Source organism: Chrysemys picta, chromosome 17, assembly GCF_011386835.1.
Source record: "Chrysemys picta bellii isolate R12L10 chromosome 17, ASM1138683v2, whole genome shotgun sequence".
Lineage (NCBI taxonomy): Eukaryota > Metazoa > Chordata > Testudines > Emydidae > Chrysemys > Chrysemys picta.
Genome location: NC_088807.1, coordinates 939,556 through 964,492, shown reverse-complemented (window position 1 = coordinate 964,492; position 24,937 = coordinate 939,556). Strand labels below are relative to the sequence as shown.

Below are 24,937 nucleotides of genomic sequence, written 5' to 3'. Positions count from 1 at the left end.
TCTGACATTACACTCCTAATGTGGATGGCGGGATCCTGCCCTGGCCAGCTGAGCCGGGCTCCCCTGCAGGGGTCTCCTCCTGGGGTACTGTGGGGCCATGACCCCAGGCCCACCCCGTATGGCTGGATGGGCCGGGGGATCCCAGTCTGCCCTGTTCCATTGGGGTCGCTCTGTTTTGGTAGGTCCTGGGTAAACCTGTACTGTGTCCTGAGCAAAGGGGACCTGGGCTTCTATAAGGATGCCAAGGGGCAGGCGTCGGGCAGCACCCACGGTGGGGAGCCGCTGGTCCCCCTGCACCAGGCCACTAGCCAGGTGGCCAGTGACTACAAGAAGAAGAAGAACGTCTTCAAGCTCAAGTGAGTCCAGCCGCCCCCCCTCGCCCCGGGTCAGAGACACCCCACCCTCCCGCACCCAAAGACACCGGGCACCCGCCCCCCCCCGAGACACCAGGCACTGCCCCCTCCCTCCCCCAGGTCAGGGACACCGGCCCCTCCTTGCCCCCCACAGGTCAGAGACACCGGGCACCCGCCCCCCTCCCTCCCCCAGGTCAGAGATACCAGGCCCTGGGGGGGCAGCGAGTGTCTGGGTGGGTGCTGCCCTGGGGCTCAGGGGCTCTGTGCTGGGGGGTGAGTTGGGGTTGTGGGGCTGGAGCAGGGCTGCAGGGGGGGCTGCCTGGTAGAGGATGCCCCCGGTTGTCCCAGGGCCGGGCCCCGGCTGATCAGGACGCCATGTGGAAGCCCAGGGGCTGCGTGCGGGGTAGTCCAGAGCTGGGCTCCAGGAAAGGCCCCGGTGGCACGTTTCCCCATCACACATCACCCCCTTGCATGTTCCCCCCTCATACATCACCCTCTCGCACGTCCCCCACTCGCACATTCTCCCTTGTACGTGTCCCCCCTCGCACGTCCCTCCCCCCCCCCATCCCACAACACTAACACGCCGCCTGCTTCCCCCAGGACCGGTGACGGGAACGAGTTCCTGCTGCAAGCCAAGGACGAGGTAGGACACGGCCAGGGTCTCGCTGCTTGGGGCCGGCCGGGAGAGGGGCTGGGGGGTCAGACGGCACAAGGGGAACCCGACCCTGCCAACGCTCACATCTTCCGCGGCTCCTGAGTCCCGTTTCCAGGACCCGGAGCATTCGAACCCCTTCCCCTCGCACTTGGGGCCCAGAGCCCGGCCTGGCCAACGGGCCCGGCCAACGGGCACAGCCACAGCCAGGGGCCGGCCAGGAGTCAGGGCAGGGTGTGCCCAGGCGGGTGCCTCTCGGGGCAGGGTGCCGTGGGTCAGAGGACGGGCAGTGCCGGTTCTCTGGGCCCTGACTGGGTGAAGTTCCACTCGGCCGGGGAGCTGAGCCCTGTGGCCGGGACGCCTCGAGCGTTCCCGGCCGGGAGACGGGGCAGGAAGGCTGGTCCTGAGCCGCTCCAGCAAGTCGAGCTGTGCCGCTTTCCCGCGCTGGGGGGCCAGCCGGGCGTGCCCAGCCCCAGCCGGCCGGTGTATTGGGGGGCCGGGGCCCGGGTGGGTTCAGACAGCCCGAGTCTCTGCCCCCCCAGAGGCTGCGCGGGGGGTTCACGCGGCTCTGACGGCTCTGTCCCACAGGAGGAGATGAAGAACTGGCTCCAGGCGCTGGCTGCCTCCGCCGAGGAGCACGCCGAGATCGCCCGCTGGAGCCAGGCGCTGCTCACCACTTCCTCCACCGACGAGGGCAACCCGCGGCGGGAGAGCGACCGGCGGGCCAGCACCTCCGGCAGGAAGAAGTGAGGCGGGCGGGGCAGAGTGCCGGGGGCTGAGAGCAGAGCCACGCCGCCCCACCGTCTGCAGCCTCCCTCCGCGCCACGCACCGAGCCAGCCCCTCCGTCTGCGCCCGTCCCGGACAGCCCCTGGACATGGGTGCCCCCGCACGCCCGCTGCAGGAATCTGCGCCCGGGGAGAGGAGAGCCCCGAAACACACTCTGTTTGCATTCGGTGCCCGGAGGAGCCCACCCCGTGTCAGCTGGCCCGGCTCCTCACCACGGGATGATATATGCAAACCCGGCACCGTGTGGGGCTGGGAGGGGAAATCCACCGGACTCAGAGACTCTGCGCAGTGGGGAAGGGCCTGGCCCACTTCATTTCATCCCCTGGGGGGCATACAGGAGCCTCCCCCTCTCCCTGCGTGGGGCGGGGCCCAGAGAGAGGCAGGCAGTTCTGGTCCCTCCCCGGGCTGCGGGGGCAGGGTGCCTGTTTACACCGGCTCAGGATTTGGCCAACGCCTTGTGAGTGGGGGAGGGAAGGGGGCAGGGCTGGGGATGGCCTTCGGGTCCATATAATGGTGTGCTGGCCCCTTAAGACCCAGCCTAGGCCCCCGGGCCCCCGGCCCAGGCTGGGCCAGCCAGGGATCGTGGGGAAGGGGACTGAGTTCGAGGTTGGGTCGTTCCTGGCTGGCCCAGCCTGGGCCGGGACCAGCGTGCTCTGGCCCGTTGCTGGCAGGCAGCTCTCCGTTCTGCCACCACCTCACCTCCCTCTCCGTGGCAGCGCCCGCGACTCTGGATGGGGCAGGCGTTTGGAGAGGGCATCCTGCCTCCCTGGCCTGGTCTGTCTCGCTGCAGCCCCGCGCTTGGCATCTCGTGCCCTGGGGGAGCAGGCTCTCCTGCCGCCCGCAGAGCCCTGGCCCTGATGCCGCCGAAGGGTATCTGAGACTCGCCCCCAGCAAGCCCCTGGTTCCACCTCCCACTCGTGCATCCCTTTGCACGCCAGCACTCGTGCACACATGTCCATGCATCCTGGGCCTGCTCTTCCCACCTCTGCCGTGTGGGTCAGAACGGCAGCGCTTGGCCGGATCCCCCACTTCTCCTGTGGAGCCAGGGGCCCGAGGTCTGGGAGCTGGCCCTGCTGCCCAAGCAGGACCCGCTGCGCTCGCTGCTGCCATGGGCAGGGGCTGGCGGCTGGAGCGTTTGCACAGCCAAGGGTGGAGCTGCTGGGCCCAGGGCCTCTGTACCCCACAGGGCCTGTTCAGCCATCTGCCCCCAAGCCCACCCCGCATGTGTCGGGTTTGTGCCTATGCCCGTGCCAGGCTTGCCCAGCCCCCATGGAGGAGCCGTCCCTGGCCCCTCTCCACGTGTCCCCACCCCAGGAGCCCTCCCCCGGTGCCTACAGGCCACAGGAGATCCTGTCCCCGGGGTAGGCAGCAGCCCCCCAGCCCCTGCCCCTTCAAACCCCGCAAGCTCGGGACCAGCCCTTGCCTTGGCCCAGGCAAGAGTTCAGGGTCCTGGCTGCTGTGGGCTGGGCTCCGGTGCCGACTTCTCCCTCCCCAGTGCCATTAACAAGCCATAGTGCTGGGTCTGCACGTGTGTGAGTGAGCGGCCTGGCCCCCAACCTCCAGCCCGCTGGGCCCAGGGGCCCAGTGGGAAGAGCCGGAGGGTGAGGGGCTCCTCCCATGTCACACATCTTTATGCAATAAACGGGCACGGGGAGGCTCTGGGGCAGGGGGCAGCGGGTTCTTGGCCAAAGCAGCCCCTGCCTGGCCGCAGCCCCTCACAGCAGTGCAGAGCCGGGCTGTGGCCCTGGGAGTGACTGGTCAGGGGGTCAGGCCCGTGGGCCGATTGCTTCAGGATTTGGGGCCCTGGAGGGCAAAGCGCCAGGAATGGCTCCAAGGAGCGGCCCCTGCAGGTGGCTGTGCTGGGGCAGGAGCCCAGACGGACGCTGACCAGACGCTCCGTTGGGAATTGCCCCGGCTGTAGCCAAAGCCGCCTCGCCGGGTTCCCGGCCTGTGGAATGGAGCCTGGGCAGGGGCCAAACCCCGCGTCTTCCAAGAGAAATAGACAGGGAGTGGGCTGGACTCCAGCTGGCGTCAACCCCAGGGGCGCTGGCCACCAGACGGGTGTGGAACCAGCGTTTCCTCTCTTGGGTGGCGCCTGCCGCCGTCTCGGGGGCTGGTTCGTCAGGCAGGGCAGAGCCGGGGGCACTGGGATCCGGGGCCCAGTTCTCCGTGCCCTGTGCTGCCGGTCAGGAGCATTTCCCACCCACTCCCCAGCCGCCGTGCAAACCGCCCCCGGCCTTGTGTTGCCCCCCAGCCGTCCCCCTGTTTTATACCCCAGCCCCCCCCACCCCTCGCCTCCGTCTAGTGACATGGGAGAGAATCAAGACAAAGCCACTTCCCTGCACCGGAGCCGGTTCCCCCTTTGGTCCCCCCCCCCCCGGCCGCAGCCCCGGCTTTGGCCGGCGGTCCCGGGAGCCTGTACAATAGTGTCATTGCTCGAATGATGTTTCTCCTCCTGTATAAAGAAAATCTGCCCGTGACAGCGCACGCGGGGTGGGGTGAGTTTATTTGTCCCGGCTGTAAGTCTCTGGGGCGCGGAGACGGGTTTGGCAAGAGAGGAGCCGGGCGCACGACCCCGCCCCCGGAGCCGAGCTGGGCTGTGTCGGGACAGGGGCTGGACTCGACGCCCTGTGCCTCTGCACGGGGGGGGGGCAGGACTCGCCGGGGCACGGGGGGGGTAAGAGGACATGGGGGGGGCAGGACTCGCCGCGGCACGGGGGGGGCTGGGCACTGCCGGCTCGGCCTTGGGCTGCACGGGGGGGGACCGGCCCCCCCCCGCCTGCGGGCTGTGACCCACGTGAGGGGTCAGCGCCGGGTCAGGGAGATGGGGGGGGGCAGGAGCGGGACAAGGGTCAAGAGGGCGGGGCGGGGGGCCCAGTTCCCCCTCTCCGGGGCTGTCCCTTTAAGAGGCGGGACGGGGCAGAGCCCGCTTGGTGTGGGCGGGCCCCGGGGGAAGCGGGATCCAATCAGTGCGCGGGGTGGGCGGGCCCCGGGCGAGAAGCGAGCCAATCGGCGCGCGGGGTGGGCGGGCCCCGGGCGAGAAGCGAGCCAATCGGCGCGCGGGGTGGGCGGGCCCCGGGCGAGAAGCGAGCCAATCGGCGCGCGGGTTGGGCGGGCCCCGGGCCAGGAGGGAGCCAATCGCCGCTAGGGGTGGGCGGGCCCCGGGGGAAGCGGGATCCAATCGGCGCGCGGGGTGGGCGAGTCCACAGTGGGGCGGTGGCGGAAGCGGGGCGCGGGCCCGCGCGGGGCCGGACATGGCGACGCCAGGCGGGAGCGCGCGGCCGGGCGCGGAGCTGATCCAGCTCAACGTGGGGGGCAAAAGGCGAGCGGGGGGAGGGACCGAGACCCCCCCGGAACCCCCCCCGAATCCTGCCCCGCCCCCCGGGACCCCCCCACGGACCTCCCGGCCCCTCCCCCCCGAATCCTGCCCCGCCCCCCGGGACCCCCCCACGGACCTCCCGGCCCCTCCCCCCCGAATCCTGCCCCGCCCCCCGGGACCCCCCCACGGACCTCCCGGCCCCTCCCCCCCGAATCCTGCCCCGCCCCCCGGGACCCCCCCCCACGGGACCTCCCGGCCCCTCCCCCCGGAATCCTGCCCCGCCCCCCGGGACCCCCCCACGGGATATCCCGGCCCCTCCCCCCCGGAATCCTGTCCCGCCCCCCGGGACCCCCCCCCGGGATATCCCGGCCCCTCCCCCCGGAATCCTGCCCCGCCCCCCGGGACCCCCCCACGGGACCTCCCGGCCCCTCCCCCCCGAAATCCTGCCCCGCCCCCTGGGACCCCCCCGGGACATCCCGGCCCCTCCCCCCCGAATCCTGCCCCGCCCCCCGGGACCCCCCCCCCCCCGGGACATCCCGGCCCCTCCCCCCTGGAATCCTGCCCCGCCCCCTGGGACATCCCGGCCCCTCCCCCCCCGAATCCTGCCTCGCCCCCCGGACCCCCCCGGGACATCCCGGCCCCTCCCCCCCGAATCCTGCCCCGCCCCCCGGGACCCCCCCACGGGACCTCCCGGCCCCTCCCCCCGGAATCCTGCCCCCGCCCCCCGGGACCCCCCCACGGGACCTCCCGGCCCCTCCCCCCCGAAATCCTGCCCCGCCCCCTGGGACCCCCCCGGGACATCCCGGCCCCTCCCCCCCGAATCCTGCCCCGCCCCCGGGACCCCCCCCCGGGACATCCCGGCCCCTCCCCCCCCGAATCCTGCCCCGCCCCCCGGGACCCCCCCGGACCTCCCGGCCCCTCCCCCCGAATCCTGCCCCGCCCCCCGGGACCCCCCCGGGACATCCCGGCCCCTCCCCCCCGAATCCTGCCCCGCCCCCCGGGACCCCCCCACGGGACCTCCCGGCCCCTCCCCCCCGAATCCTGCCCCGCCCCCGGGACCCCCCCACGGACCTCCCGGCCCCTCCCCCCCGAATCCTGCCCCGCACCCCCCCACGGGACCTCCCGGCCCCTCCCCCCGGAATCCTGCCCCGCCCCCCGGGACCCCCCCACGGGATATCCCGGCCCCTCCCCCCCGGAATCCTGTCCCGCCCCCCGGGACCCCCCCCCGGGATATCCCGGCCCCTCCCCCCGGAATCCTGCCCCGCCCCCCGGGACCCCCCCACGGGACCTCCCGGCCCCTCCCCCCCGAAATCCTGCCCCGCCCCCTGGGACCCCCCCGGGACATCCCGGCCCCTCCCCCCCGAATCCTGCCCCGCCCCCCGGGACCCCCCCCCCCCCGGGACATCCCGGCCCCTCCCCCCCCGAATCCTGCCCCGCCCCCCGGGACCCCCCCACGGGACCTCCCGGCCCCTCCCCCCCCGAATCCTGCCCCGCCCCCCGGGACCCCCCCACGGGACCTCCCGGCCCCTCCCCCCCGAATCCTGCCCCGCCCCCCGGGACCCCCCCACGGGACCTCCCGGCCCCTCCCCCCCGGAATCCTGCCCCGCCCCCCGGGACATCCCGGCCCCTCCCCCCCGAATCCTGCCCCGCCCCCCGGGACCCCCCCCCGGGACCTCCCGGCCCCTCCCCCCGGAATCCTGCCCCGCCCCACGGGACCTCCCGGCCCCTCCCCCCCCGAAATCCTGCCCCGCCCCCCGGGACCCCCCCGGGACATCCCGGCCCCTCCCCCCCGAATCCTGCCCCGCCCCCCCGGGACCCCCCCCACGGGACCTCCCGGCCCCTCCCCCCCCGAATCCTGCCCCGCCCCCCGGGACCCCCCCCGGCCCCTCCCCCCCGAATCCTGCCCCGCCCCCCGGGAGCCCCCCACGGGACCTCCCGGCCCCACCCCCCCGGAATCCTGCCCCGCCCCCCGGGACATCCCGGCCCCTCCCCCCTGGAATCCTGCCCCGCCCCCTGGGACATCCCGGCCCCTCCCCCCCCGAATCCTGCCTCGCCCCCCGGGACCCCCCCGGGACATCCCGGCCCCTCCCCCCCGAATCCTGCCCCGCCCCCCGGGACCCCCCCACGGGACCTCCCGGCCCCTCCCCCCGGAATCCTGCCCCGCCCCCCGGGACCCCCCCACGGGACCTCCCGGCCCCTCCCCCCCGAAATCCTGCCCCGCCCCCTGGGACCCCCCCGGGACATCCCGGCCCCTCCCCCCCGAATCCTGCCCCGCCCCCCGGGACCCCCCCCCGGGACATCCCGGCCCCTCCCCCCCCGAATCCTGCCCCGCCCCCCGGGACCCCCCCGGGACCTCCCGGCCCCTCCCCCCGAATCCTGCCCCGCCCCCCGGGACCCCCCCAAGGGACCTCCCGGCCCCTCCCCCCCGGAATCCTGCCCCGCCCCCCGGGACCCCCCCATGGGACCTCCTGGCCCCTCCCCCCGGAATCCTGCCCCGCCCCCCGGGACCCCCCCCACGGGACCTCCCGGCCCCTCCCCCCCGGAATCCTGCCCGGCCCCCCGGGACCCCCCCACGGGACCTTCCGGCCCCTCCCCCCGGAATCCTGCCCCGCCCCACGGGAGCCCCCCACGGGACCTCCCGGCCCCTCCCCCCCCGAATCCTGCCCCGCCCCCCGGGACCCCCCCGGGATCTCCCGGCCCCTCCCCCCCGAATCCTGCCCCGCCTCCCGGGACCCCCCCACGGGACCTCCCGGCCCCTCCCCCCCGGAATCCTGCCCCGCCCCCCGGGAGCCCCCCACGGGACCTCCCGGCCCCTCCCCCCCGGAATCCTGCCCCGCCCCCCGGGAGCCCCCCTCCGGGATATCCCGGCCCCTCCCCCCGGAATCCTGCCCCGCCCCCCTCGAACCTCCCGGCCCCTACCCCCGAAATCCTGCCCCGCCCCCCGGGACCTCCCGGCCCCTCCCACCCGGAATCCTGCTCCGCCCCCCGGGACCCACTAGTCCCGGCCCCTCAGAATCCCGCCCCCAGGAGCCCCCAGTTCTGCATCATCCACCCCCGGGGCCGCCCCCCCGACACCCCCTTCACTCCCCCCCGCCTGCCCCCCCCGACACCCCCTTAGCTCCCCACACCTGCCAGGCCCTGGCCCCCCCCCCAACACCCCTTCACTCCTTCCCTGCCAGGCCCTGGCCCCCCCGACACCCCCTTAACTCCCCCCCGCCTCCCAGTCCCTGGCCCCCCCAACACCCCCTTCACTCCCCCCACCCGCCTGCCAGGCCCTGCCCCCCCCAACATCCCCTTAACTCCCCCCCCCCGCCAGGCCCTGCCCCCCCCGACACCCCCTTAACTCCCCCCCCCTGCCAGGCCCTGCCCCGACCCCCTCACGCTCTGGGCACCAGGCCCTGCTGAGCTGGGACCCTGCCGGGCTCCGTGTCACCCCGGCTGCTCGCTCACCCCGCCCTTTGCTGTTGCAGGTTCAGCACGTCCCGGCAGACCCTGACCTGGATCTCGGATTCGTTCTTTTCAAGGTGATGGGCAGAGAAGCCCGGCCCGGCGGCTGGTCACCGTGCGGGGGGGCGAAAGGCCCTAGCCCGGGCAGGCGGGGGGCTCGGCGGCTTGGGGGCAGCCAGCCCTGGGCACAGCCGGCCTGTCGCAGCCCTGGGCTTCTCTCGCTCCGGGTTTGGTACGAAGCACCTGCCCAATTACCCTCCGCCCAGCTGGGGCCGGGTTCATGGCAGCGCTGCCAGCGGCCGCAGGTGTGAACGGCCCTGCAGGGCCAGGCAGCCGCGATCTGGCACCTGGCTGGTCGGCAGGGCTGGCAGGACTCATGGGAACTCGGCTGGTGGGTCCTGTGCCCCACCCCTGGCACCGCAGGGCTAGCGTGGTGCAGGGATCCTGCAGGGGGGCCCCTCCTGCCCAGGTTGGTCCCCAGGGATCAGTCTGCTCTGAACTGATACAAGTGAAGGGTCCGGGGGGGGCAGCACAACCGCAGCACCAGCCCCCTGCACACACAACCCTGGGGTCTGGATTAGCTGTTCCCCCTCGAGAGATCTGGGAGTCCGAAAACGCCCGCTCGGTGCACAGCAGCAGGAAGAAAAGCTCTTTGGAAAGGGAGAGGGACTAAATCTGAAACTACCCTATTGCCTCTCTATAAATCCACGGTGCACCCCCATCTCGACGCTGCGGGCGGAGCTGGGCGCCCGTCTCAGCACATACCTATTTGCAATTGGAAAAGTGCAGAGAAGGGCAACAAAAACGATGAGGGTTTTGGAACGGCTTCCATATGAGGAGAGATTAATCAGACTGGACTGTTCAGCGTGGAAAAGAGACGGCTAAGGGGGGATATGATAGAGAGCTATAAAATCATGACTGGTGCGGAGAAAGTAAACCAGTGTTATTTACTCCTTCTCATAACACAAGAACCAGACACAATGAAATTAACAGGCAGCAGGTTTAAAACAAAAAGAGGTTTTTCTTCACACAGCGCACAGTCAACCTGTGGAACTCATTGCCAGGGGATGTTGCGAAGGCCAAAAGTATAACTGGGTTCAAAAAGAATGAGGACAGGTCCATCAACGGCTATTAACCAGGCTGAGTAGGGATGGTGTCCCTGGCCTCTGTTTGCTGGGAATGGGCGACAGGGGATGGATCACTTGGTGATTCCCTGTTCTGTTCATTCCCTCTGGGGCACCTGGCATTGGCCACTGTCAGCAGACAGGATACTGGGCTCGATGGACCTTTGGTCTGACCCGGTCTGGCCGCTCTTGTGTTCTGTGGCCAAAGCGGAGCTGGCGACGCCGCGTCACAGCCCTGCGGTTATTGAGTAAGTCACCGGGGTTCTGTAATTGCCTTTCTGCTCAGTTGGGGCCTGCGTGGGCCCCAGCCCACGGGGGCCGATGCAGAGTGTGGCCCAGAGGTGCTGCTGTGCTGTGGATAGCAGCAGTCACCTCTGTCTCTGTTTAAATTCCAGCCTCCTGAGTGGCCGGATCTCCACCCTGAAGGATGAAACGGGAGCGGTGAGTTACCCCTGTGGCTGCCGCGTGGCGAGCCGGGCTGCGGGTCGCAGGAGCCGTGTTACAGAAGCACACGCGCGTCAGATCAGCGCAAGCTCTCCCACCGGGGAGAGCACCCCCTGCTGACCCCCTGCCCATGTGGCACTGCCTCGGGCGAGCCTGGGCCCCGCTGGGCTCCCGGGGCCGTGGGCTGAGACGGGCGGAGTCCGGCTTGTGGGGCGCTGCGTGTGCTGCTCCTGACAGGAGGGCTGTCTGCCCTGACCCGCTCTCTGCCCCCGCAGATCTTCATTGACCGAGACCCCACCGTCTTTGCGCCCATTCTCAACTTCCTGCGAACCAAGGAGCTCGACCCCAGGTAAGGCAGGGCGTTGCGGGGGCGGGGAATGCGTCTGACCCCCTGTGCCAGGGATCTCCAAGAGCACTGGGGCGTTCCTGGCTCCCCCTCCTCAGCGGTGGCCCGGGAAATGGGGAAGGGGGGTCTGCCCAGCCCGTCAGGGCCGCAGGCAACGTCATGAGTCTGTGCTGCGCCTGGCGCGGTGGGGCCTGGCCTGTGTCCCTGGGGCAGTGGGGGGCTCCCACACGTCCGGGGGGGCGCGACCGGAGCCCAGGGAGATCTGGCATTGCCTTGTGCTGCTCTGATCCCGGCCATTGTCCAGACCTAGCCCTGTCGCTCTGTCTTTCCAGGGGCGTCAACATCTCCCTGCTGCTGCATGAGGCTGAGTTCTATGGGATCACCCCCCTGGGTACGGCACGGGGGGGATCACGGCGGTGTGGGGGGGGAGGGATCACCCCCCTGGGTACGGCACGGGGGGGGATCACGGCGTGGGGGGGGGAAGGGATCATCCCGCTGGGTACGGCATTGGGGGGGGGAATCATGAAGTGGGGGGGGAGGGATCACTCTGCTGGGTACGGCACGGGGGGGATCACGGCGTGTGGGGGGGGGAGGGATCACCCCCCTGGGTACGGCACGGGGGGGGATCACGGCGTGGGGGGGGATCACCCCGCTGGGTACGGCATTGGGGGGGATTGCGGCGTGGGGGGGGGATCACCCCGCTGGGTACAGCACGGGGGGGATCACGGCGTGTGGGGGGGGAGGGATCACCCCCCTGGGTACGGCACGGGGGGGATCACGGCGTGGGGGGGGGAGGGATCACCCCCCTGGGTACGGCACGGGGGGGATCACGGCGTGGGGGGGGGAGGGATCACCCCCCTGGGTACGGCACGGGGGGGATCACGGCGTGGGGGGGGGAGGGATCACCCCCCTGGGTACGGCACGGGGGGGATCACGGCGTGGGGGGGGATCACCCCGCTGGGTACGGCACGGGGGGGATCACGGCGTGGGGGGGGGGATCACCCCCCTGGGTATGGCACGGGGGGGATTACGGCGTGTGTGGGGGGAGGGATCACCCCGCTGGGTACGGCACGGGGGGGGATCACGGCGTGTGGGGGGGGAGGGATCACCCCCCTGGGTACGGCACGGGGGGATCACGGCGTGGGGGGGGGAAGGGATCATCCCGCTGGGTACGGCATTGGGGGGGGAATCATGAAGTGGGGGGGAGGGATCACTCTGCTGGGTACGGCACGGGGGGGATCACGGCGTGTGTGTGGGGGTCACCCCCCTGGGTACGGCACGGGGGGGGATCACGGCGTGTGGGGGGGGAGGGATCACCCTCCTGGGTACGGCACGGGGGGGGATCACAGCGTGGGGGGGGATCACCCCGCTGGGTACGGCATTGGGGGGGATTGCGGCGTGGGGGGGGGATCACACCGCTGGGTACGGCACGGGGGGGATCACGGCGTGTGGGGGGGGAGGGATCACCCCCTGGGTACGGCACGGGGGGGATCACGGCGTGGGGGGGGATCACCCCGCTGGGTACGGCATTGGGGGGGATCGTGGCGTGGGGGGGGATCATCCCGCTGGGTACGGCATTGGGGGGGGGAATCATGAAGTGGGGGGGGGAGGGATCACTCTGCTGGGTACGGCACGGGGGGGGATCACGGCGTGGGGGGGGGAAGGGATGACCCTGCTGGGTACAGCACGGGGGGGGGGATCGAAGAGGAGGGAATAACCCCACTGGGCACGGCGGGAAGGGATCACCCCGCTGGGTACGGCACGGGGGGAAGAGGGGATCATGGCGTGGGGGGGAAGGGATCACCCCCCCTGGGTACGGCATTGGGGGGGGGATCACGGAGTGCGGGGGGGGGAGGGGCTCCCTGCTCCAGGGCGGGGGGGAGGCTCGTGTCCGGGGGGGTTCTGCAGCTCACCCCACCCTCTCCTGCCCAGTGCGTCGCCTGCAGCTGCGTGAGGAGCTGGAGCGCTCGGCCTGCGGGAGCGTCCTCTTCAACGGCTACTTGCCCCCGCCAGGTGGGTGCTGCGCCCCAGGCCGAGTGACGGGGGCGGTGGGGGGGCTGGCTACCCTGGCGGGGCGGGAGCAGAGAAAGTCTGGGCCGGGGGGGGGGGCAGGAGGGGGCCTCTGGCTGGGTGTGGGCGGAGACTGATTGGGCGGGGGAGGTGAGGGGATGGGTGTGGGCGGAGCCGGGCTGGGCAGGGGAGGGGCTGGGTGTGGGTGGAGACAGATTGGGCGGGGGAGGGTCTGGGTGTGGGCGGAGACAGACTGGGTGGGGGAGCTGGGTGTGGGTGGAGACTGATTGGGTGGGGGAGGGGCTGGGTGTGGGCGGAGACAGACTGGGTGGGGGGGCTGGGTGTGGGTGGAGACTGGGTGGGGGAGGGGCTGGGTGTGGGCGGAGCTGGGCTGGGCAGGGGAGGGGCTGGGTGTGGGTGGAGACAGATTGGGCGGGGGGGTGGCTCAGCTCTCACGGGCCCCACCCCCCAGATGGTCCTATCGCCCCCTCCCTTGCAGTGTTTCCCGCCAAGCGGCGTAACCGGCACAGCGTGGCAGGGCCGCAGGTGGCCGCCCGGCTGCACAGCGCCGCCGAGAGGGCCCCAGTTCGCCGCAGTAACACCCTGCCCCCACGCTGGGCCAGGCCGGGCTGCTGGGCCGCCTGCTGGAGGAGCGGGGCCTCGGCGCAGGTACGCGGGGCCCTCGGGGCGGGGGGGAGCTCGTCATTCTCCAGCTGCCGGCTCTGGGAGGGGAGCGGGGGCTGGTGGTTAGAGCAAGGGGGGCTGGGAGCCAGGACTCCTGGGTTCTCTCCCCGGCTTTGGGAAGGGAGTGGAGTCTGGTGGGTTGGAGCAGGGGGGCTGGGAGCCCAGACTCCTGGGCTCTCTCCCGGCTTTGGGAGGGGAGCGGGGTCTGGCGGGTAGAGCAGGGTCTGGTGGGTAGAGCGGGGGAACTGGGAGCCCAGACTCCTGGGTTCTCTCCTGGTTGTGTCACTGATCTGCTGTGTATGTCTGAGCCATACTAAGTTCCTCGTTTGTGCTGGGCTCTGCCCTCCCGCCCCAGGGCCGGCCAGTGACCCCGGCATGGTCCGAATCGTCTGTGGGCACCACAACTGGATCGCCGTGGCATACGCCCAGTTCCTCGTTTGCTACAGGTAACGGCCCAGGTCTCCTGCCTCCCTGACCATGGGTCCCTCTGAGAACAGACTCCCGAGCCCCCACCCCAGCCCTGCCTGCCAAGGGGGAGACCTCCCATCCTCCCACCCCCCGCACTGCTGGGCCCAGCCCTGCCTGCTGGGGGGAGCCCCAGCCTGATGTCTGCTCTGGTCCCAGGATGAAGGAGACGTCGGGCTGGCAGCAGGGGTTCTGCAGCCCGCGGCTGGACTGGGTGATCGAGCGGGTGGCCCTGAATGCCAAGGTGCTGGGCGGGTCGCTGGGCGAGCAGGACAAGATGGTGGCCGTGGCGTCCTGCAGCGAGATCATCCTCTGGGCCCTGCCAGCCGACGGCAACGGCAGCGAAATTGGTGAGGGGGCAGGGGTGGGGCGGGGGGAGGAGCTTGGCAAGGGGGGCTGGGCGGGGGGTCCCTGGGGCGGTTTCCCTCAGGCCCGGCCCCCTCACGGCTCCTCTCCCCGGCCAGGCGTATTCCACCTGGGCGTCCCGGTCGAAGCGCTTTTCTTCGTGGGCAGCCAACTCATTGCCACCAGCCACACAGGCAAGATCGGCGTCTGGAACGCTGTCACCAAGCACTGGCAGGTGAGGGGGGCGGCTGGGTGGGGAGCCGCAGACGTGGGTGTTTGAGGCGGGGAGCTGTGGGGGGGACGCGGGGTGAGCGGGGCGGTTGTGGGGGGCACGGCTGGGTGGGGAGCTGTGGGGGGACGCGGGGTGAGCGGGGAGGTTGTGGGGGGCATGGCTGGGGGGGAGCTGTGGGGGGGACGTGGGGGTCACGGCTGGGTGGGGAGCCGCTGACAGGGAGCTGAGCGGGGGACGTGGGGCGAGCGGGATGGGCTGCGGGGCGACGTAGCTGGGCCGGGCCCCGCCCTGAGCAGGTCCCTTCTCGGCCCCCGGGCAGATCCAGGACGTGGTTCCCATCAGCAGCTACGACGCGGCCGGGACCTTCCTGCTGCTTGGCTGCCACAACGGCTCCATCTATTACGTGGGTGAGTGGGGTGGGGCGGGCGCAGCCTGGGGGGCAGCCTGGGGGGGCGGGGGCGGGGGCAGCTGCTTGCCCACCAGCCCCAGGGCCCGGCTCTGCCAGCTGCAGAGGGGCCGCGTGGGGGCCTGGGTATCAGGCAGACGCAGGGGCAGCGGGGTGGTAACTGGTCCCCCGGTCTCCTGCGTCCCAGCCCAGGGAACTAACCACTAGGCTGCGTGGTGATGGGTGCAGGAGGAGCCTCATTCTGACCCCCCCCACGCTGGCCTCGCCAAGCCCTGTTGCCGCCTTGTGCCATGGAGGGGCGGGGCACTAGGCCCAGGGGCGGGCCCTGCGGGCAGCATGGGAATAGCCCTGGCCCCGCCAGGCTGACAAGGGGGGGGGCGGTGGCCAGGGGCCTGCAGGCGCTGGGGCTGGGCTGATGCCCCCTCCCGTCCCCGTCCCCAGATGTGCAGAAGTTCCCTCTGCGCATGAAGGACAACGACCTGCTGGTGACGGAGCTGTACCGCGACCCCTCGGAGGATGCTGTCACCGCCCTCAGCGTCTACCTCACCCCCAAGACAAGTAAGGGGCCTGCCCCATCCTCACCCTGCCCCAGGATCTGCCCCGCCACCCAGCCACTCTGCTCAGCCGCAGAATCCAGGGTTCATCCACGGAGTCAGTAACGGAACCCAGGAGTCCTGGTTCCCAGGCCCTCCTGCTCTAACCACTAGACCCCACTCCCCTCCCAGAGCTGGGGACAGAACCCAGGAGTCCGGGCTCTCAGCCCCCCCTGCTCTAACCACCAGCCCCCACTCCCCTCCCAGAGCTGGGGAGAGAACCCAGGAGTTCTGGCTCCCAGCCCCCCCCCTGCTCTAACCACTAGACCCCACTCCCCTCCCAGAGCCGGGGAGAACCCAGGAGTCCGGGCTCCCAGCCCCCCGGCTGTGGTTCCTATAGTGCATTGGATGTCCCAAGGCCCCTCCCCATGGCCCCCCACTGAACTGTGGCTGGGGGCAGGGCCCTGACGGGGGGGGGCGCGAGCTCTCCCTGGCTGACCTGGGGCCCTGCAGGCGACAGCGGGAACTGGATCGAGATCGCCTACGGCACCAGCTCGGGGACGGTGCGGGTGATCGTTGCAGCACCCAGAGACGGTGGGCTCAGGGCCCCAGCTCTTCCAGACCTTCACCGTCCACCGCAGCCCCGTCACCAGGATCATGCTGTCCGAGAAGCACCTCATCTCGGGTAGGTGCTGCGGGTCGGGAGTGAGGGGCACCGGCTGGGCTAGGGGAGGGAGACCCTGGGCTGGGGTAGGTGGGGGCTGTGGGTCGTGAGTGAGGGGCACCAGCAGGGCTGGGGGCTGCGGGTCGGGAGTGAGGGGCACCGGCTGGGCTAGGGGGAGGGGGACCCAGGGCTGGGCTAGGTGGGGGCTGCAGGTTGGGAGTGAGGGGCACCGGCAGGGCTAGGGGGAGGGGGACCCAGGGCTGGGCTAGATGGGGGCTGCAGGTTGGGAGTGAGGGGCACCGGCAGGGCTGGGGGCTGCGGGTCGGGAGTGAGAGGCACCGGCTGGGCTAGGGGGAGGGGGACCCTGGGCTGGGGTAGGTGGGGGCTGTGGGTCGTGAGTGAGGGGCACTGGACCTAGTTCCAGCTGTTGCCCTGTTCGGGGCAGGGAGCCCCTTAGGCAGTGGGGTGCAGGGAACCATTGGTGAAATGAATCCATCCCCCTGACCTCCAGTCTGTGCCGATAACAACCACGTCCGCACCTGGACGGTGACGCGCTTCCGCGGCATGATCTCCACGCAGCCAGGGTCCACCCCGCTGGCCTCCTTCAAGATCCTGTCCCTGGAGGACCTCGACGGGCACGCAGGCTGCAGCGCCGGCACCGACATCGGTGGGTGACGGCGCTGGGGGGCGGGAGGGGGTTGGAGTGACGGTGCTGGGCGATAGTGGCAATGGGGGGCAGGGGGTGTGGTGACGGTGCTCGGGAACGGGATGGTGGCGCTGAGGGGCAGACAATGGCACAGGGGGCATGGTGACGGTGCTCGGGAACGGGGTGGTGGCACTGGGGGGCAGGAGGGGCGGTGACAGTGCTCAGGAACGGGGCGGTGGCGCTGGGGGGCAGACTGGCGCTAGGGGGCACAGTGACGGTGCTCGGGAACGGGGCGGTGGCGCTGGGGGGCAGCGGTCACGGTGATGGTGCTCGGGAACAGGGTGGTGGCGCTGGGGGGCAGGAGGGGCGGGCGTGTCCCAGCACCCAGAGCGGAGGCCAGGGGCACTGACTGGCAACTCTTGTCAGGGCCCTTTGGAGAGCGCGACGACCAGCAGGTTTTCATCCAGAAAGTGGTTCCGGACGCCAGCCAGGTCTTCGTGCGTCTCTCCTCCACCGGCAAGAGGTGCCTGGGGGGCCCCGAGCCTGGGTCAAGGGGCCACACAGCCCGGCCGGTGGTGGGGTGGGCTCACACAACTCACGGGTGCCCCCTGTGGCTGGCGCTGCATCTGGTGGGGGAGGCTCCGTGGTGCAGGGGCCCCGAGGGATGCGGGTGACAGGACCTCGCTGTTCTCCCGGCTGTACAAAGGGGGAGACGGGCACTGGAGGGCCTGTGGCTGAGCCGGGGGGATAGAACCCAGGCGTCCTGGCCCCCAGCTCCTGCTCTGCCCCCTGCCCCAGGATCTGCGAGGTGCGCTCCGTGGACAACACGGCCATCACCTCCTTCACGGTGCACGAGTGCGAAGGCTCCAGCCGCATCGGCTCCCGGCCGCGCCGCTACCTCTTCACGGGCCATGCCAACGGCAGCCTCCAGATGTGGGACCTGACCACCGCCATGGAGATGCTGGGCAAGCCGCCAGGTACCTGTCGCCAGGGAAGCTCGGGGCCTGACCCTGCTGGTCCCTCCCGTCACCATGGGAACCAGGGACCACCCCCTTCCATCCCCCATGGGAACCCAGGGACTGACCCCTCCCATCACCATGGGAACCAGGGACCGACCCCCTCCCGTCACCATGGGAATCCAGGGACCGACCCCTCCCGTCACCATGGGAACCCACGGACCGACCCCCTCCCGTGGCCCCTGTGCTGCAGGGGGCTCCCTGGCCCTGGCCTGGCAGTGTGGGGTGCTACCCTGGGACGCTCTGCCCCCCCCAGGTGCGTGACCGGCCTGACCCGTGCTCTGCCCCCTCTTTCAGAGGTGGGGGGCCTGACGGAGGAGGAGCTGCTGCAGCAGCTGGAGCAGTGCGACCTGGCCCTGACGCGCACCCCGGACATGAGCCCGGCCTGCTCCTTCGCTCACCCCGGCACGCCCCAGGCCTCTAGCACCAGGTACGGGGGGCGGCTGCCCCGGGGGGCGGGCTGGGCTCCTGCCGACAGAGCTGACCCCACGCGTTGGTGCTCGCAGCCGGGCACTCGAGTCGGCGCCGGGCCGGTGCTGGCCGCCCCGGGGCCCACGTGGGGCTGCAGAGGGAGCCGCTTGGTTCTGCGGGAGCTCTGCCCGCCTGGCTGGCTAACGCCCGGCCCCTCTCCTCTCCCGACAGCCTCCAGTCCCAGGGGAGCGACGGTGCCCGAGACAGACCCGCCAAGGGGGCTGCCAGCCCCGGGGTCCTGCTGAGCTCTGCCCGCGGAAGCCTGCTGCTGCCCAGACCCCGCGAGGGCCCCTTCCCGGCGCTGACGGCCAGCCAGAGCTCCCTGAACCGCGGCGAGGGCCCCGTGCCGGAGCCCTGCCCCCGGCGGCCAGTGGAGGGACCGGATGGCGACCCCCGGGCCCCCCACGAGCTGCGTGGCGGGGGCAGCTTCGTTGAGCGCTGTCAGGAACTGGCCCGCTCCTCCGGGCTCGAAGGCAGGCGGCCTGGCCCGGCCGGGGAGCCCGACGGGGGGCGCCTTGGAGCAAAGGGCAAGGTCCTGCTCCGTGCCCCCGGCATGCCGGCCCGCAGGCTCCCCGGAGCCAGCCCCACCCCCTCCATCAGGACCCTGCCCCCCGCCCTGCCGGGGTCCGGCTCCTCCTCCCCCTCGGTGGTCAGCGAGGCCCTGCCCATCGTCCCGCTGGCAGCGCCCAAAGCCCAGCTCAACGAGACCTCGTTTTAGCATCCGTGGAGGGGCCGGGGACTCCAGCCCGGCAGGGACTGACTCACCACAGCGGCCTTACGCCCGCTGCCCGACCCGGGCTCTGCTCAGCCTGTCCGGCCGCCCGGTCTCCCGGACTCGGCCACCCCTGGGACCAGCACCAAGCCGTGGGGCGGGGGCCGGGGGCCCACTGCAGCCGCGTCCTGCTGGGGCGGGCCTGGGACCTTCCTCAAGGCAGGAGCGCGCTGTTCAGAGCAGTGGATTCGCTGGCGTTCCTCCGCCCCCTCGCCTGCCCTCTCTGTGCCCTGCGGGTGTCCACACACCCTGCACTGGGATCAGCTGGGCATTGCATGGCTCTGGGCCCCTCAGGTGCTGACTCGCGGGCCCGGGGCAGCTGCGCCCAGGAGGGGCAAATCCTACCGGCTGGTGGGCGGAGCCTAAGCCCGGTGGCTCCTCCCACCCTTAGCAAGCCAAAGCCTATTGGCGGCCATAAGGGGGCGCTGTGCCGGGGGTGGGGCCCAGGTGCCCGTTTCCATAAAGGGCTTCCATGGCAAATACACCCGCATTCCCCACGCTCTGCCTGCGTGTCTGTGTCTGTCTGGGGGGCCAGGCCAGCCTGGGCCCCCCGCTCGACGTCAGCCCCCTATCCAGGCAGCTAAGGGCCGGCCTCCAGGCCTGTCCCTCGGCAGCAGGCATGGGGCAGGCTCAGCTCCCTGGCGTGCCTGTGTGCGGCCTGATCCCTGCGCGGGGCCCCACCCCCAGCCGGCGGCTCTGTCCCTGTTCCGGGCCAGGCGGCGAGAGGAGCCGGCCCTGTGGGAGCTGTGGCGGAAAGCCAGGGGGGTGAGTGGCTGAGCAGGGGACGGAGCAGCATCCGGCCCCTGAGCTGCCGAAGAGCATTGCCTGCACCTGGGAGAGCGGCAGGGGGTGGGGGCCGCGGCCTGGGCGGACCGGGCCCTGGCCCACGGTGCCCTCTGCGGGCAGGGCAGGCACGAGGTTCCCCCCAGCACCTTCTGGGCGGAGCCAGCCCAGCTGGGCCCCGGCTAAGCCTGACATGCTGCAGTCCTGGCCGCCCCCAGCACTGCAGGGGGCTGCCCAGGGCAGGGCGAGGTCTTGGGGGGCACTGCACGGCTGTGTATTGGGGGTGCTGGGAGCATGGTCTATCCTGGGGTTTGGGGCACTGGCCCGGGCCTGACACCAGCCCCTTGTGCGCTGTGTGCCCAGCCCGACACATGCGCCCGGGGCTCCCCAGGGCTGTGCCAGGGGTATGGGACTCAGCCCTGCGCTTGGGCAGCAAGGAGATCGTGGACCCCTGGCCTCGCGGCTGATCCCGCCTGCTCCCTGCCGCAGCCTGTGATTGGTCAGAGTGCAGGGAAACGGAGCGGGGATGTCAGAGTGGGATTTTTCTAGTGTACGGACAAACGCACACCCCATGCGCAGACCCAGGGACGCACACACGCTCTGAACGCAGAGACACACACGCCCCGTGCACAGACACAGGGACACACACACGCCCCGTGCGCAGACACAGGGACACACACGCCCCATGTGCAGACACAGGGACACACACGCCCCGTGCGCAGAAATGGACACTCGCTCCGTGCGCAGGCACAGACGCCCCCTGCGCAGACACAGGGAGACACACACGCCCCGTGCACAGACACAGGGACACACACACCCCGTGCGCAGACACAGGGACACGCCCTGTGCACAGAAACAGGGACACGCCCTGTGTACAGACACTCTTTACATTTATGTGCCCGATTTAAAGTCCAGTGAAACTGCCCCGTGCTCAGCCCTCGCACCTTCGTCCCTGTGCCCTCCTCCATCCCCCCCCCGAACGCCCGCTTTGGCCCGGGGGAGCAGCGCCTGTCTCCTAGTGCCCACAGGGCCCCCCACCTACTCTGTCACGGGGCCTGCAATGGTGCCTCGTCTGGTGCTGCTGGTGGGGCTTGCTGGACACCCCCTGATGAAGGGGAGGTTGTGGGCCCAGGAAGAGACCCCCCCACCTGCCTCCCTAGGGACCTTCCCGCGTGTTTATGTAACAGCCTCTGAGTCAGCTGGAGCAGAGCCTGCGCAGGGTTATGTAACCGGGGCAAGTGCAACGCTGGGGCGGCTTCTGGAGAAAGGGGGGCTGGGAGCCAGGACTCCTGGGTTCCGTCCCTATCTCTGCAATAGACTCCCTGCAGGACCTTGGGCAAAACTCTACCCCGCCCCCACTTTGCAAACCAGAAATAATGATACTGACCCCTGCTGGACAGCACTTGGAGTGCTATGATCTCGCCGGGCACCGCCCAGATCCTGGCCGAGATCAGGGTCCCGTTGGTCTGGGTACCGCCCAGACCCCAGCCAAGATCAGGGCCCCGTTGGGCCAGGCACCACCCAGACCCCGGCCAAGATTGGGGTCCCGTCAGGCCGGGCACTACCCAGACCCCAACTGACATGGGGGCCCCGTCGGGCCAGGCACCACCCAGACCCCGGCCGAGATGGGGCCCCGTCGCGCCGGGCGCTGCCCAGACCCTGGCCGAGATCAGGGTCCCGTTGGGCCGGGCGCCGCCGAGATCGGGGCGCCGGGTGCTGCCCAGACCCCGGACAAGATCAGGGCCCCGTTGGTCTGGGTGCTGCCCAGACCCCAGCCAAGATCAGGGCCCCGTTGGGCCAGGCACCGCCCAGACCTCGGCTGAGATTGGGGCCCCATCGCACCGGGCGCTGCCCAGACCCCGGCCAAGATCAGGGCCCCATCGCGCCGGGCGCCGCCCAGACCCCGGCCAAGATCAGGGCCCCGTCAGGCCGGGTGCCGCCCAGACCCCAAGCACCAGACACCCCCTGCCCCAGGGAGCTCCTGGGCTGTATAGCTGCTGGTGGTTCTCCCTGTGGCAGAGAGGGACTGAGGCCCCGAGCAATGCAGGGTTCCCCCAGGGTCCCGCAGCGTCTGTGGGGCAGTGAGCCAGGGGCCCTGTGTTGTGCCCAGCCCCCAGGGGCCAAGGGGGTCCGTGGCTGTCCCCTGGCGCTTGGCACAGGGAGGCTCATCTCTGCTTCACCTGCTCCGCCCAGTCTGACTGCAGGAGACGCGGCTCTGGGCTGCGCCCTCCCGCCCGCCTCTGATCCCCCACCCCCATCTCTGGGTGCCCCGCTCCCCACACAGCCCAGAACATCTGGTGCCCCAGCCCGTGGGGTTGGACAGCAGGATTCCCATCCACGCGAGGGGGCGCTGCTATGCCTGGGGACGGGGCAGCTGACACCCGGTGGCAGAGGGGCAGGAACTTGGGCATGGTCACATCTGAGGTAGCAGCAGAGCCGGGGAGAGAACCCAGGAGTCCGGGCTCCCAGCCGCCCCCCCCCCCGCTCTAACCACTAGACCCCACTCCCCTGCCAGAGCCAGGGAGAGAACCCAGGAGTCCGGGCTCCCAGCCACCACCCCCCAAGCACTAGCCCCCACTCCATTTCCACAAGGCATCACCTCACTCTGCTCCCTCCCCAGCCCCTCAGGCCCCCTCCCCGCAGAGGCTCAGCCCCCCCCAGATACCCCCCCCCTCTGCCGGGAGCCCCGGGCCACCTGCCCAGCCTGTGGGGGGGGGCAGCCTTTGCATCCTTGGGGGGCTGGACGCCTGGGTCCTCAGCAGGGAGGACTCTGCTATGTGTGTGCCCCCGGCCCCCCACTCCTGCCCCCCCCGCGCCGCTCCCCCAGGACCCCCTCCCCCCGCGCCATCGCTGGAGCCTGGTTGCGATGCTGTTGCTCCCGGAGGCAGTTGCTTAGCAACCAGCTCGGGCAGCTGCAGATGGAGGCGGGATCGTGGGGGGGGGGAGCGGGAGCCCCCGGGCTCGCCTGGAGCATCCACGGGCCGGGCTGCGCGGGGCGGCGGGCGGGGAGACGGGGCCGGAGCCCGCCCCTCCCCGTGGCCTCAGGTACCGGCTGGAGCGCGGGCAGGGACCGACCCCCGGAGCCTCCTTGCACACTCGTCCCCACCTTCCCCATTGCACACCCCTCACTCGCACACTCATCTCCATCCCCTCCTTGCACACTCGGCCCTCGCACACTCGGCCCCACCCCCATTGCACACTCCTCCCCATTGCTCACCCATCCCTTGCACACTCGTCCCCACCTTCCCCATTGCACACCCCTCACTCGCACACTCATCTCCATCCCCTCCTTGCACACTCGGCCCCACCCCCATTGCACACTCCTCCCCATTGCTCACCCATCCCTTGCACACTCATCTCCACCCTCCCCCTTGCACACTCATCCAGGCCCCCCTGCATATCCTCCCAGCGGGCGGCCCCTCACTCTCGCGTCCCTCGCACGTTCACCCCCCAGATGCGCGTCCCTTGCACGCGCCCCCTTTGCACACTCACGCGCGCGGGGTTCGGCCGCGGCCCAGGCCCGCTCTCGCCTCCCGCGGCTGGAGCCCATCGGGGGAGGCCGGGGGGGGGGGGGGCTTGGAGCCGCCCCCCCCCCTAACGCGCGGCTCCGTCTCCCCAGCCCGCTCCAGCCGGCCCGGAAGGAGCCGTGACGCGCCGGCTGCTCCCGATGCAGTGCGTGGTAGGTGCCCCTGCAGGGGCGGGGGATGGGGCCGCGAACCCAGGCGTCCGGGCGGGGGGGAGCGCACGCTGGGCTGGGGGGGACCCCACTGCGCGTAGAGCCCCCCTCCCTCCTCGGAGACACCGAGTCCCTCTGCACCCCCGCCCGGTTATTGTTAACGGGGGGGGGGGGGCAGCCAGGACTCCTGGGTTCTCGCCTGAGCCTTCCTCTCTCTGGGCCTCAGTTTCTCTGTCGGTAAAATGGGGACACTGACTTTCACCTGCCCCGGGATTTGGGGGGACCCTGAATAACCCCCGTCACCTTCTCCCCCAGGAGCTGCCCCCCCGCGCCCCCTCCCCCAGGCTTCCCGCTGGGCCATGCGGCAGCGCAGTTGGGCCCCCCAGGGGAGGGTGGGGGGGAGATCAGGCTCTTGTGCGTCCCTGGTGCCTCGGGGGGGGGGCACTTCCCCACCTCATTAATATCAGCTGGGGGGGGCTCCGTCTGTGGCTCTACCCCCCAGGGATTCGACCCCTCCCCTCTTGTGGGATTCGAGCCCCTCTTGCTGGGGAAGTATGGGGCTTCCCCCTGGGGGGGCCGTACCAGGGGCACCAGCCCCCCAAGACACTCCTCCCATGGCCTCCCGGAGAGCCCAGACCCGGGGAGCCCCCGACCCCATCCTGTCCCCCATCACGGCAGGACTGGCTGGGAACGAGGTTTCCTGCGGGGGGTTCCCCCTCATGTGAAAAATGCTGTTAGTGGAACTGTGGGACCCCACGGCTGGGACAGCAGGGGCTACAGGTCAGGAGTGAGGGGCACCGGCAGAGCTGGGGGGGGAGCAGGGGTCTGTGGGTTGGGAGTGAGGGGCACGGGCAGAGCTGGGGGGCAGGGGGCTGCGGGTCGGGAGTGAGGGGCACCGGCAGAGCTGGGGGGGCAGGGGGCTGTGGGTCGGGAGTGGGGGGCACTGGGAGAGCTGGGGGGGAGCAGGGGGCTGCGGGTCGAGAGTGAGGGGCACGGGCAGAGCTGGGGGGGCAGGGGGCTGCGGGTCGGGAGTGAGGGGCACCGGCAGAGCTGGGGGGGCAGGGGGCTGCGGGTCGGGAGTGAGGGGCACCGGCAGAGCTGGGGGGCAGGGGGCTACAGGTCAGGAGTGAGGGGCACTGGCAGAGCTGGGGGGGCAGGGGGCTGTGGGTCGGGAGTGAGGGGCACTGGTAGAGCTGGGGGGCAGGGGGCTGTGTGTCAGGAGTGAGGGGCACGGGCAGAGCTGGGGGGGAGCAGGGGGCTGTGTGTCAGGAGTGAGGGGCACGGGCAGAGCTGGGGGGGCAGGGGGCTGCGGGTCGGGAGTGAGGGGCACGGGCAGAGCTGGGGGGGCAGGGGGCTGTGTGTCAGGAGTGAGGGGCACGGGCAGAGCTGGGGGAGAGCAGGGGGCTGCGGGTCGGGAGTGAGGGGCACCGGTAGAGCTAGGGGGGCAGGGGGCTGCGTGTCAGGAGTGGGGGACATGGGCAGAGCTGGGGGGGCAGGGGGTTGTGGGTCGGGAGTGAGGGGCACAGGCAGAGCTGGGGGGGCAGGGGGCTGTGGGTCGGGAGGGAGGTGCACAGGCAGAGCTGGGGGGCAGGGGGCTGTGTGTCAGGAGTGAGGGGCACTGGCAGAGCTGGGGGGAGCAGGGGGCTGTGGGTCGGGAGGGAGGGGCACAGGCAGAGCTTGGGGGGCAGGGGGCTGTGGGTCGGGAGGGAGGGGCACGGGCAGAGCTGGGGGGGCAGGGGGCTGTGTGTCAGGAGTGAGGGGC

At 71.5% G+C, this 24,937-nt stretch overlaps 2 protein-coding genes across 3 annotated transcripts in view; both read left to right on the top strand.

The window, feature by feature from the left end:
* SPTBN4 (spectrin beta, non-erythrocytic 4) overlaps nt 1–8,600 on the top strand; it is a 71,844-nt gene extending 63,244 nt beyond the window's left edge. Inside the window, exons 34-37 of one of the 2 annotated variants that reach the window (XM_065571630.1) lie at nt 183–356; nt 954–996; nt 1,594–4,290; nt 8,582–8,600. In XM_065571630.1, the coding sequence (XP_065427702.1) occupies nt 183–356; nt 954–996; nt 1,594–1,755 (379 nt within the window). In that variant the 3' untranslated portion in view covers nt 1,756–4,290; nt 8,582–8,600. The remainder of the gene's footprint in view (nt 1–182; nt 357–953; nt 997–1,593; nt 4,291–8,581) is intronic. The other variant, XM_065571631.1, reaches the window with a different exon arrangement.
* On the top strand, nt 4,959–19,214 carry SHKBP1 (SH3KBP1 binding protein 1). Its single transcript, XM_065571633.1, is given in 20 exon segments — nt 4,959–5,114; nt 8,582–8,635; nt 10,078–10,123; nt 10,402–10,475; nt 10,805–10,863; nt 12,405–12,485; nt 12,982–13,092; nt 13,095–13,151; nt 13,522–13,612; nt 13,791–13,981; nt 14,096–14,211; nt 14,528–14,615; nt 15,056–15,172; nt 15,661–15,725; nt 15,727–15,832; nt 16,323–16,478; nt 16,884–16,980; nt 17,256–17,434; nt 17,771–17,903; nt 18,116–19,214. Coding segments are annotated over 20 exon segments (2,436 nt in total). The 5' UTR covers nt 4,959–5,046; the 3' UTR covers nt 18,663–19,214.
* The last annotated feature ends 5,723 nt before the right edge of the window (nt 19,215–24,937 follow it).